Source organism: Vicugna pacos, chromosome 11, assembly GCF_048564905.1.
Source record: "Vicugna pacos chromosome 11, VicPac4, whole genome shotgun sequence".
Taxonomy (NCBI): Eukaryota; Metazoa; Chordata; class Mammalia; order Artiodactyla; family Camelidae; genus Vicugna; species Vicugna pacos.
Window position 1 is genome coordinate 94,794,356 of NC_132997.1, and position 13,452 is coordinate 94,807,807.

A 13,452-nucleotide genomic window follows, 5' to 3' on the forward strand; every position below is an offset into this window, starting at 1 on the left:
CCATTTAAAATAGCTTTCCTCACCCTGAAGAATCCTTGTAAATGGTTGTTAAATTTTATCAAATGCTTCTTTCTGCAAATTATTTCTTTTCTTTTTTTTTTAACCACTTCATTGATTTCTGCTCTTTTTAATAACAATCTTTCTACATTCTAAGGAGTTCTTCCATTATTCTTTTGATAGCTTCTGTAGTTAACGTTCAGCCTTTCTTCTGCTGGAACATAGTCGTTCAAAGGCATACATTCCTGAAAGCACTGGGTTTTTTGGGGTTTTTTTTTTTTTTTTTGCTGTTCTCCACAAATTTTGATATTTAATGTTCTCATTATCACTATTTCTAATAATTTTTTAGTTGCCAGTATGAACTTTTCTTTGGCTCACTACTTAGAAGTTGTTTTTTAAATTTTCTAAATACCTGGCGATGTTTTCATCTTGCCTGATCTTACCTTGATGCTATTATTGTCGGCTAGTTTAACTGTATGGTGGTGAAACAACCCCAGTCCGCCTGACTCCTGTTTCCTGAACTGCGTTGAGATTTCCTTTACAGGTCAGAGCATCATCAATTTTTGAAAATGCTCCAGAGATAATTCAGAAGAATATGTATTCTCTACTTGTTGGCTGTAGAATTCTTCTAGATCCCTATGCTGTGTTTCTAAAGAACAAGCTCAAAAAACTAAATTCCAGTCTTAAAGCAAAGACTGAAAGCCAGGGACTTTCTCTCACTGGGCTAAAATAATTACTTCTCTCTTAGAGCCTCAAAAAGAGCTTAGGAAATTGGCAACCGTACTCCAATTTTGGTCCAAGGATTCCCAAATTATAACATCACTTGAATCCTCAGCTTTGCCAAATGTCATTAGTATGTTAACTTGAAAAAAAAAGGGGGGGTGGATTCTGTAGGATGGAGTTAGCAATGTGAGAAAGGATTCAGAATACCCAGAGGCCCCGAATCCTTTACACCCCCATCAACTGCCCCAGGGCATCCTAACTCAAGCACCCTAAAGCAGCCACACAGTATTGCCACTGTCCACCCCATCATTTGACATCCATCCCCATCATTTGACTGGTTGCTTCTTGAGAGCCTGGATAACACCATCCTGTGCAACACTAAATGAGGCAACCATGATGGCCCTCCTCCAGGAAGGGGTACCCACGTGTGCCGTGAGCTGGAGCTCTGAGACAGCGCAGGAGAGCTGCCTTCTATCCAGTCATCCTTTCTCCCTTGATTCTCCAAGAAGAGAAGCCAATTATTATTGTTGTTGTTATTATTTTGAGCTTGCAATGTGCTTGCCTAAAATATAGCATTACCCAGCCTTCCGTGTGGTAGGTTGATGCCATGTTTTGACTAAATTCTGGCCAATAAGATTTAAACAGAAGTCTTATGTAGGAATTCTAGGAATGCCTCTTGGAGTTAACTGACTTATCAGAGAGGAGGACTTTTTTTTTAACCTTTTCTCTTCTCTTCCTTCAAAAACATGACAGCTGGAGCATCAAGATGGATCTGCCATCTTGGACTTTGACCTTGAGGGTGAAACTCCACATGCTAACAAGTGGAGGCAGAAAGACAGGTGATGTCTGGGTTCCTGATGATCGAGGGGCTTCTATTTAGCTGGCTCGGAACGATCTGCCTCCAGGGTCCTTTGATGAGAGAAAAGAAAGAAACTTCTATCTCGTGAAGCCACTGCTATTTTGTGCTTTTTTCTGTTGTTGTAGCTAAACCTGACCCTCACTTATACAGCAATCAAGACAGACCTCTTGAAGGACATATAAGGTCAAAGACTAAGGGTAAAGCGAGCTTACTGTGGGCAAAGGAGGCAATAAGAGGCATGGGACATTCTGTGAAAATTATTTCTTCTGCAAGAAACTCTTTGTGAAACTGGACTTAAGAAATTTGGTGGAAACATTTCTCATCCAATTGCATTTTTCTTTCTGAAGATGCACCACATGTAATAAATCCATGGGAACTTATTAAAATAAAAATAACATATCTCAAGTAGTCAGTGAGGTCTAAGGAGGACCATTTCATTGCAATCTCCTAACACTGCCAAAGGGGAGGGTAATAGCAACAGACACACACAATTCGGGCAAAGTTTTTTTTTTTTTTGAAGCACTGTGTAGTTGTAAAGAGAGATAATTAAATGATTTCTAGAAAGAATCTCCTCAAATGTCAATCTAAAAAGTAGTTGTAATCTAGCACACTTCCTTACTTTCAGGGAACACATGAAAGAAAAAAATGATTTTTGTTTTGTTTTTAAATGTTGCATCCTCTGCAAATACCAGTGGGTGTTAACTTTGGCCTCCGCTGCTCGACCGATTCTGGGGTATTTCTACTCACCGTGGCATTTTCAGACAGAAACCACTCAGGGATTGCAATATAGTGATTGGGAACTTTCCTGGGGATGCCCTGCCGGTCCTCGGCCTCCCAGAGCAGCGTGTTTAAGTCTGGAAAGTTGTTGTTGATGTCAATTCCATCGTGGGTCCAGCGTCCCAGGGACCAGCCTCCCAGCTCCGAGCCCTGGGAAACAATTTAGAACATGAGGAATCCACAGACTTCTGGATCATTCTGTCTCCATCATCTCCATCTCCATCTGGGGCGTATCTCTAAGTCTCTACACATCCTCTGCCCCAAAGATGACATCCAAAGGAGGACACTGAAACAGCTTCTATTAAAACTTGGTGGGTGATGGGTGATGGGTGATACAGCCTAAATCGCTCCCAAGAGGGAACGCACAGAATCACTCCTGCCACGTGACAGTGCTAAAAAAGTATCGGATCCCTCCTTCCCCCTCTTCCCTCATCTCCCCTACCCTGGTCAAATGAAACTCCAAGTTGTGACGAGTCTAAGACTTCGTCACTGCAAATAAACAAAAGCCACCGCATTGATGCGTTCTCCCTGCAGTCTGGGCTCGCTGCTTAGCACGGCAAATCCCCAAGCAACTGCTGGCACCAATAAACACAACCAGAATTCTGCGTTGTAAAACTTGCACTCGATAGGTGCCGTTAAGTACAGTTTTCTATTTTATTCGCAGATATTGCGATATGTGTAATTATGAATACACAATACAGCCTTATACTAGCTGTATTCCATACACAGTTTTATACATAAGTATATTCTAGACAAAAGTATAACCTTTAAAAATTCGATGTCATAATTAGAATATGAACTATAAACAATATACCAGAATAATAAACACAGCTGTCCTCAGAGAACTGCTTAGAGGACCGCAGGTAATAATCGAGGTTAGAACACGCCTTAATGAAGCACTCCGTCAGCGTTGGGTGGCATTACTATTCCATTCTATTGATCCTATTGTATGTCTATAGCAATATCGCTGTTCGCGGTCATTTTCTTCAGTCTGTTAGTGCGTCCAGCTCCCAGGGTCCCCATAGTGCTCAGTTACTGCTGTGCACCTCTCATAAGCCTCGTGGGCTTCCCTGGCTCAGCAGAAAGGCACTCAGAAAGATAACTAACTGGTCACGCGGGATTCAGATCAGCTCCCGGCGCAGCGCGCTGCACCGGCGGGCCGAGCTGCCGGGCGGGGCGGGAGGAGCGGGCCATTACCCCCTCGTAGGCCTTCTCGTAGCCGTCGGGGTTGAGGGAGGGGAGGATGTGGATGCGGGTCTCCTCCACCAGGTGGACGATGCGCTCGTTCCCCGCCAGGTACTCCTGGCACAGGAACTGCATCAGCAGAAGCATCAGCTCCCGGCCCAGCACCTCGTTGCCGTGGGCCCCCGCGATGTAGTGGAACTCGGGCTCACCTTTACTCGGAGAAGGGAAAAAACACAGGATCACACGGATGCCTACAGCAAAACAGTCCTAATCGCATTGTATTAGGGGGGAAAAAATTCTCTGAATAATAGAAACTTACAATTTTAGCCCTAGCTGTTCTTTCAAATCAACACGACTATATCACTACCGTTTTTATTAATTCGCAGAGAGTCAGCTAGAAAAATCTCAGATGACACCAACCACAGGGTAGGGCGGTTTTCTCTTATCTTAGTATGAGCAGATAAAATAACACAGTGTTTAGTTTAAAATTTGCAAATTAAACACGAGGCATAGCAAAAACAAACAAAAACACAAGTCACAGCAATTACTTTTCTCTTTGGGGAGGCAACTATTTTTCTCAAAAAGAACTTGGTGTTCAATTTGACAAGGACACGAAGATGAATAAATATGAGCAGATATTAGAGTCAGGGCAGGTCGGCAATGGTGGAATTGTGCAGCAGGGGCTGCCTTTCCGCTTGTCTTCGAAGCTCAGCTTTTTCAGTGCTGGACTTCTCAGTGCTGGGCATGAGCTGCCACTTCCGCTTTCCTGGCTGGCAAACCTACTGCTTTTGAGGAAATGTGATTTTACCTGCAGATATAAAGCCCTTACCCTTTAAAAGAATCTCCCAAGAGCAACTCCTGAAACTCTGATGAATGTTAACGTTGAGAGAATCAGACAAATCTCTGCATTTAAATTTCAGTGGATTTCTAAATTTTACCAAAAAGAAATATCTTTGAGTACTACCCACCCCTCCAAGACCTGTAGGCTAACATATTTTGGGGAGCGATTAAAAGAGAAATGGCTGAAAACAGGATTGGATTTAAAAAAAAAATTAAGGGAACCACCTCAAACTTGAGCCATTAATGACCAGGGAGCCCAGAATTTTCTCCTGGAAAAGAACTCTGTCCTAACCATCACCAGGCATTTTCTTCTTGGGTTAGTGTGACTGGTCTCAGAGATGGAGAACAGAATTAAGTATGGTCCATTTGGAGAAAAGGAGGGTATTTCTAGCTTAAATAACTTGACAGCCCATATCATAAAGTGAGGGTTCACCGAGCCAAAACCTGCAGAACCCGTCTGTGAGAGTGGGTGCGTGGACAGCTCCCACTCTATTTTGTGAATGTTCTCACAGGGTGAGCCACCTCCGTGCTCTTTAAGAAAGCACCGGACATGAAGGGCCAGGGGCACTGCCGAGGGGCAGCCTCACCGACTTCATGCTCCCCAGGGTGGTCGGAGATCTCCACGGCGTACAACTTCAGGCCCTGGTGGCTCTTGCCGATGTTGTAAATCCTGGTGATGTTGGGGCACATTTCATTCACCACCTTCATCAACTGAGACACAGACAAGATTTAAGGCTGTAGGCAATGATGGCTGTGCACTGAAGAGGGCGGAGCTCTCAGGAAGACAGCCCCCTCCCACAAGCCCCTGCCTGTCCCCACCCTCCCGCACACCAGTGCTGGCCCGCTGCCTGGAATGCCCGCCTGGTGCCCCCTCTGCCCCGTCCTCCAGCGCCTCCTGCTTGTGTTTATCACCTCCTGGGCTGCAGTATCACCTCCCTGGGTGGTATCACCTCCCTTGGTGGGAGTGACAACTCCTTGGTCTCATATCCCTTGGTGATAGCATGACTTCCCTTGGTGCTGGAATCACCTCCCTTGGCTGTGGTATCACCTCCCTTTGTGGTGGTGTCACCTCCCTTGGCTGTGGTATCACCTCCCTGGATGGCTGTATTACCTTTTCACTTCAGTTTCCCACCTTCCTACTGTCCCCTCATTAGACTGCAGGTCTTATAAGAGACAGACTGAGCCTTTTCTCTCTGTATCTTTGCCTAAATAAACATTTATTCCTGAATATCACTTTTTTCTTACAACTGAATGAGCATGTATGATGGCAGGCTGAGGAGACACCCACTGCCCCCCCCCCCCCCGCCCTGGAGCTTGCAGCACAGCGGCAGAGACATCCCATCACCGCTGCACTGATGCTGCACACGGGGCCCAGGAGGCCAGGGTGATGGGAGTTGTACAGGGAGAGGGCAGGGGAGCAGGCTTCCACGAGGAAGTAAAACATGCAGGTGTCGGTTCCTGAATTTTGCTTTGATGCTCGGTCAAGCTCATCAGACAAGCGGCCAGAGGAGGGGAGGAGGGTCTGCCAGCTGTAGGAGCATATGTCACCCTGGCGGGGGAGGACAGAGACACCCTCGCCAGAGGCTGCCGTGCCTCCCATCTCTAAGCAGGTGCCTGTGAGTGAGCTTTTGAGTCGCCTTGAGTTTCTGCATGAAACTGTCTAGCTCTGGTTCCAAGGCTGTCTCAGCCAGGCACCAGCTTAGCCACACTTCCCCGCGGTGGGGGTGGGAACGTTCAGAAGACACCTTCGTGACTGTGTCAGAGACCAGGAGGGAATCTCAATGATACAGAAGCAGCGGGAAAGGACATCCCAGCCAGCGCAGTGGGCGGGCAGGTGCCCAGTAGGGAGGGCTTCATCCTTTTGCAAGATGAGCTGGAGCTGGGCTGGTGGTGCCGAGAGGAAGGTCGTGGCCCACAGAGGGATGGCGTGGGCCTGGGCAGACTCTAACCACCTTTCAAAACATTCTCCATCAACTGAATGATCCACAAAATGTCCTTGTAAATTGTAAACAAACAAATCTGTCACAAATGTTTATGGTTAGGTTTAAAATCTATGAGAACTGGAAACTTGGTATCATGAAGAATTTCTGATGGAGCGAAATCACATGGCCGTGCATCCTTCCTAACACAGCCTCCTGCACTGCCTGGCGGGAGATGTGTTCTCGGAGCAGCCAGGAGTATTTCTAAAGGAACAGTGGGACTTCTTGCTGCTGGCACTTTGCCCTTAGGACACACCTACAAGGTGTGACAGCTGCAGCCCTGCTCAGGCATGCGGGGTCTCATTCTCCTATGGCTCCAGGGAGGGGAAACATGCTTCATTTTAGGATAACTCACTGTGTGTTACACTGTCCAGGTGAGAGAAAAAGAAAGCTGACTCTAAAAGACTCTCATTCACAAGAGGGCAGAGGCAGAAACCCACCATCAGTGGAGAAACCACATGCAAGCAAGATGAACACAGCTTCCACCCCTCTCACCGCAAGGGAGACCTGCTGTGGGGCTGACGTGGAGCCACCTATGAGAGGCGCCATGTTTCAACAAGAGACCAGTAATAATGTCACTAGTAATGTTGACTGTGGCAGCAATAGTTCTATTTCTCTACTGAATCTCACCACTGAGGCAGATAAGGCAGAGGGTACTGTCCCCATTCTACAGGTATGGAGACTGAGGTTCTGAGGGATACCCAACTGGTACCAGGTGGAGCCAGGGCTTTGGACTCTTGGGGTTCTTATCTGTCCATGAAGGCGCAGCAAAGCAGTGAGAACCAGCACACCCAGCTGCCTCTCTGGTCTGCTGCACAGGGTGACTGTTCTGAAAGACGGCCACAGCACAATCACCATCTGATCTGGGGCCTCGCATACCAGTCCCTGCTGATCGCACAGTCATCCTCAGCTGCCAGCCTGGACTTCGGCAAATCCTGATCAGCAAGTCAGATCAATGACCAGTTCTGCAGACACAGAGCTCAGCTCATCCTTAACTCAGGGATCAACACAAGCATTCAGCACAGAGCCTGGCTGTCATTGAATACCTACCCTCCTTCCCTTTTCAATGAGCTGCTGGAAAAATGCCAGAGATCATGACCTTGACACTGGAAAAGGATACATAGCATCTTCCCTTGGATGCACAGTTAGCCATGGATACAGTCTCTTGGGATGCGGTGACTCTTGGCCATGAGTCATCGGAGTCACCTGTTTATACTCTTGTGGTATTTTTATACCAGTCACGTTTTCCTTGTGTTGTGATATCACAAGCATCTTTTCCATTCATAAGAACAAGAACACGGGCATTTGAAGACCCCCGTTAGGAAGGTGTGCCAGGCAGGGTTTCTCTGGTGGCCACCAGCACCGTCAAAGACCGAGGTGGTGATCCACTTTGCTTATTCCCGAAAAGAGTCAAAAAGGATTTTTTGGAGTTTAGGTCTTAGCAGTAAATGTTTGGGTCTTGATGTTTAAAGTGAGAGAAAGGAACAGAATTTTCTTTATGGCCTGAAAGCATGCTTTCTCAACAGGGGTGACATCACCCTAAAGGAGGCGAAAATTGGTTCTTGGGGGCTCCTAATCTTGGATATTACAATGCTTTGTGATCCTCCAAAGCTCAGCCCTACCCTACAAAATCTTAAGCCCTAGCATTTAATATAGTGAGTATAATGGGTAATTTAAAAAAGTATCTAAAAAGGGCCAGTAAGGAAACATGGTTGAGAAACACTGCCCTACAGAGTAGAGAGGTTTGTAAGACTCTGAGCATCCTTAGGACTGGTTCCTCATCTCTGAGGTGGGAGTAAATCCCATCCTGGGAGCTACTGGATTCCAGGCTTTGTTGCGTCCCTCCTGTCCTGAAGGAGACAGAGGAAAGAGCTCCTTGCTTAGTAATTCAGTTTCTAGCTACACATCAGGGACATTTTTCATAAAGAACGGTCAATTACATGCACAAGGATACTTGCTGTGGCATGCTTCATCCTCTCTCAGTAGTCATGAAGAATGGGGAGCTACCCAGATGCTCCAGAGCAGAAAAGTAGCTGAGAAAACCATGATGCACCCGCTCACTGGAGCATCCTGTAGCCTTATAATGACAATTATGAAGACAGCATGAGCCCTGGCTACTGATCCCAGGTTAACTGAGAAAACCTGGGGCAAAGCTGTAACCATCCTCTGATCAAAATCGTATGAATTCTGTGAACAGAGAAATTCAAACCGTGGCTAGAAATAGGGGAACATGTAAACTGCTGATTCTTGAGGGCAGTGAGTTCATGGAGGATTAACCTTGAGACTTTTGCTTTGCATTTGATATGGATAAAAGGTTGTTCATCCAATGAATGAAAATGTTTAATAAAATAAAGAGGGGAGAAGAGAAAAACTCCTCTTCCAACACCTTGACTCATTTGCCTGAGAAACAGACAACGCATCTGATCAGGTCAAAAGGAATTTCAAACAGAGCAGGGAGGGAGAGAGCCGAGGTAGGAGGCATCCCAGGGGCGAGGAGCTGGCTTGTCTGGATCCGCAAGCCTATGGTCCTGCCCTGGCTTCCTGCCCGTCACCCACGCGCAAGGTCAGGAGCTCAGCGGCAACACAGCCCACTGCCCACGAGCAGCCTTAGCTGCCTGCAAGTCAGAACCACTGGCTGCCTGCCTTCCAATCCACGTCTTTACTTGACTTCTTTCCACTGCATCCACACTGCTTATCAACCAGCCAACCAGACTTCCTGAGCACTTGGGACCTGACACTGCCAGGCCCCCAGCCAAAGTCAAATCTCTACCCTCTCCTCAGAGCCGCTTCTTTTCTCCCACTGTGGATGGTATTCCACCCCCCGGGAAGCACACTAGGCCCCCCTCTCGTCCCTACTCATCGGGGAGACCTGGGACTGGCCAGTCCACCCCATCCCTCTCCTGGGGACAGAGCCAGAGGTCACCAGTCTACAGGTCATACAACTTCCAGATGGAGGTCCCCAAACACAGCTCTGCTCACAGAGGGAACCCCCCAGTTCTCAGACTCAGGACAAGATGCTCTCCCAGCACGCAGCCAGCCTCCTCTCCCGGCACTGCCAGCTGCCCCAGAAACACGCACTCCCTCCACCGACACACGCTGGCCCTCCCGGTCCTCGCTGCTCAGAGCACGCCTCTGTCCGTCTCTGCCCGCTGCAGGCCCTGGGTGACAGCTGACCTCGTCTGCACCCCCAAGTCTTCCCAACCGTGGCCAACCATGCCACTCACTTCTCCCTCCTGTTCCCCAAATATCTCCCTTGTAACGACCTCAGATGTACACAGGTATCCAGGACACATCATGAATTTAAGGTAAAATGACAGAGCTTCTGCCCTTGTGGTCCCAGGTGAGGAAGAAATGCACGGCACACGCGGACACAGAGATGATGAAGCCATGAGAAGCGGTGACACGCTGTGGAGGCCTTGGGCATGCAGAACAATTAACTCTCTCTGCCTCACATCACCAGAGTTTGTGCCACTGTCTCCTGCCCCCACCCCCACCCCCACCCCCCAGCCCCCGGGGCTCCCCTTACCGGGAGAAGAGTGTCATATAAGTCGACGCTCTTGAAATATTTCTTGCACACAAGAGTCACTCACATTCTCACGATTTCCCCTCCAATGCAATAGCTGTTCTGTTTTCTCTTCTCACTTCCTGCTCCTGCGTCTGCTTCTCATTTTGTTGTTTTTTGTGAATGTCTCTCTCAATCCTAGGATTAACTCACATTTTCTTCCCAAAGCAGAAAGATTTCTACAGCAATCTAGCAGACTCCATACAGGGAATTATTAAAAGTGCTGGCTTCACCGCCATCCCCAGGAGCCAGGAAGCCAAATGGCAAATCACTTCTGGTTTGAACACTCTTCAGGATTGACAGAGCCCCTCCCACCCCACTCCGGACAGTTTCCAATGGAGTGTTGTGGGGTCCTGGGACCTCAGAGAGCTCACCCAATCAACGTCACCTGCAGGGGCTGCATCCATCACCCCCAAGTTCCTCTGAGCTCCCACATCTACCAAGTGGGGGTGACCAGAGTCCCCGGGGTCATGAAGCCCATCCGCTAGCTCTCCCTGTGTGGGAAGAGCCCCATTCTCCACGCGGGACAACTATTTAAAGATATCAGCGACCCAGATATGCAGTTGTGCAGTTAGCTCATTTCAAATGCATTTAGACACACTGCTTTTGACATTAACTGCACCAACTGAGTTGCTATTTCTCTAATTTCTGGGCAAAGAAGATGTCCCGGGATGTCCACTGAGCAAAGCTAAGACACAAGTGCTTCATCAAATGGCATGGTGAGCAGAGTCACATCAAGGCCCGACAGTGGGGAGTGGCAGGGATGACTCACAGACCTCAAGTCCAAGCACATTATCCTGATTTCTGCAGGGCGAGACAGCAAGACAATTTCTTTAGCACATCCCACCTCCAAGTCTGTGCTGACAGGTGTCTGGAAAGCTGTGTGTGAGGATATCAGATTAAATGACACCGAGACTAACTGGCTTTGTTGACTGCCTGGGAGGAGGCAGAGAGCCCTCACGGCTCAGCCTAATTGCTCCGACCTCAGGCACATCTCCTGTCCTTGTACCACGTGGCTGGTCCCTTCCCTTAGCACCTCTGAGCCCTCGTTTGAGTCACAGTTATTTGGCTGTGGTGAACCCTTGTTCATCAAACATATTTGATGAGTACATTTCTTTGTTTGTTCTGTCTCTTCAAACAGAGTCTTAGCCATCTAAGGATTTCTCATTTGCCAGCACTTCCCTGTGCTTTCCAGCACCAGGCCGAGGGCAAACACTGAACAGGATTTCACAGGCAGAGCGCTCAGCACAGGGGCTGCTCCTTTAGCTCCTCCTCCTAAACGCGTGGTCCCTGCTCCCACCAGGCCGAGGGCAAACACTGAACAGGATTTCACAGGCAGAGCGCTCAGCATAGGGGCTGCTCCTTTAGCTCCTCCTCCTAAACGCGAGGTCCCCTCCCTCCCTCCAGTATGCAAATGCTGTCAACAGCTCAGCATCACTTGGCTTCTGTAATTAAGTCTGGGGACCATCTCATTTGGGATATCTCTTCCTCCTGTTAGTACTAAAGCACTAAGAGCTCTAATAAGGTATCAACCACCTGGTCTCAGATCTGCCTATGCCTTAGAATCACAAGGAGAGCTTTAAAAAATTTATTTCCCCAGACCCTTCTCCCAAGGCTGCTGCTTTAACGGATGCAAGGCAGAGTTCAAGTACAGGTACTTTTCCAAACGCCCCCCAGGGATTCTAATACTGAGAATTAGAGAATCAGAGTAACAAGCAGAGTGCTGTACAGTCCCCTGGTGACTCAGTTTCCCCACCAGGAAGGTAAGGACAAGAACAGCTCCGCACTCCTAGGGTGGTTAGAGGGACTGACCACGTTAATGCCGGGAAATTGCTAATGTGGGGAAGCTGATGTACGTCCCGTGTGAGGGCTTCCTGCAGTTACTATTACCAGTGGTATTCTGGCTTCTTTTTCTTCTTCAACTCTGCATATGACACTAACGTCCTACATCAGTGACACCACTCAAACATACGGTGATTCTTCAGAACTACAGTATTGTTTTAAATTATAGTTGATTTACGATATTGTGTTAGTTTCAGGTGTACAGCAAAGTGATTCAGTTACACATATACTTTTTCAGATGATTTTCCATTATAGGTTACTATAAGCTACTGAATATAATTCCCTGTGCTCTACAGTAAATCCTTGTTGCTTATCTATTTTATGTATAGTAGTTTGTTAATCCTAATTTGTCCCTTCCCCTTTGGTAACCATAAGTTTGTTTTCTATGTCCGTGAGTCTGTTTCTATTTTGTACATACATTCATGTGTATTATTTTTTAGATTCCACATATAAGTGATGTCATGTATTTGTCTTTCTCTATCTGACTTACTTCAATAAGTATACTATTCTCTAGGTCCATCCATGTTGCTATGAATGGCAATATTTATCCTTTTTATGGCTGAATGATATTCCACTGTGCATATATACACATTCTCTTAAGCCAATAGTCTGTTGATGGGCACTTGGGTTATTTCTACATCTTGGCTATTGTAAATGGTGCTGCTATGAACACTGAGCTTCATGTGTCTTTTCAAATTAGAGTTTTTATTTTTTCCAGATATATACCCAGGAGTGGGATTGCTGGACCATTCAGTAGCTTTATTTTTAGTTTTTTAAGGAAACTCCATACTGTTTTCCACAGTGGCTGCACCCATTTACATTCCCACTAACCACGCAGGAGGAAGAACTACAGTATTAAATCAGAAAGTCTGATCCGAATTCTGCTTCAATCATTTACTGGTGAGGGAGGCTTCCTCTTATCACCTGAACCCCAACGAGGCATCCTCAACTTCAAAACTACAAGCACTTACTGTGGCTTCAGCAAATCATAAAAACACAAAAACCAATGCCTGTGTGCCTCTGGGTGAGGGATAAATTTCTCTGACACATCCGGACCTTACCTGACGCATTTCCTTATAGCTGTGATGCTTAAAATCCAGGTCGTCGGTGGTGGTCATTTCGTTCCGTCGGTGATAATAGTTATTTGGATCTAGGGACAGAAATATGGTTTTGAACTCATTCGCACCATTCTGTCACTTGTGGTGGTTCTGTGAGGTGCCGATTTGTGTGGGAACACAGCCCTACCTCCAGCTTCTAACATTTGCACAGAGGTGAGAGAGCCAACTTTCGAGAAGCATCGTAAGAGTCAGAACTCCCCAATGTGGGGAGCATGAGCCTGGAGCCAGTTTGCCTGGCTCCAATCTCTGCTCGCCTACTCATGTGCTGTGTGACCTTGGGTAAGTCACTGGGGCCATCTCTGCCTTGGTGTCTTCACCCAAAACAGGGAGACCCTGGTACCTCCGTTGCTGGTTTACTGTTAGTATTACGTGCCTGGCAAACTATCACACTAAATGAATGAAGGAATAATGAATGAATGAATAAATGAATGAATGAATGAATGAGTATCACAACCACTCGGATAAATGGAAATCTCCAGAAGTGTGGTGCACACTATTAGTTGCTCACCCAGCACCCAGTCCACTTTTATCCGTCTTAACAGAAGCCCTGTGTTGTGTGGGGGGCCCTGC

The 13,452-nt window shown here is 47.2% G+C and overlaps 1 protein-coding gene across 2 annotated transcripts in view; it reads right to left on the minus strand.

Annotated features, from left to right (window-relative positions):
* Positions 1–13,452, minus strand: part of CPXM2 (carboxypeptidase X, M14 family member 2) — a 120,673-nt gene that overhangs the window by 16,369 nt on the left and 90,852 nt on the right. For both annotated transcript variants that reach the window (XM_072972072.1, XM_006220436.4), the window contains 4 exons: positions 12,826–12,914; positions 4,969–5,092; positions 3,554–3,750; positions 2,327–2,506 (listed from right to left, as the gene is read on the minus strand). In XM_072972072.1, coding sequence (XP_072828173.1) covers positions 2,327–2,506; positions 3,554–3,750; positions 4,969–5,092; positions 12,826–12,914 — 590 coding nt within the window. The remainder of the gene's footprint in view (positions 1–2,326; positions 2,507–3,553; positions 3,751–4,968; positions 5,093–12,825; positions 12,915–13,452) is intronic.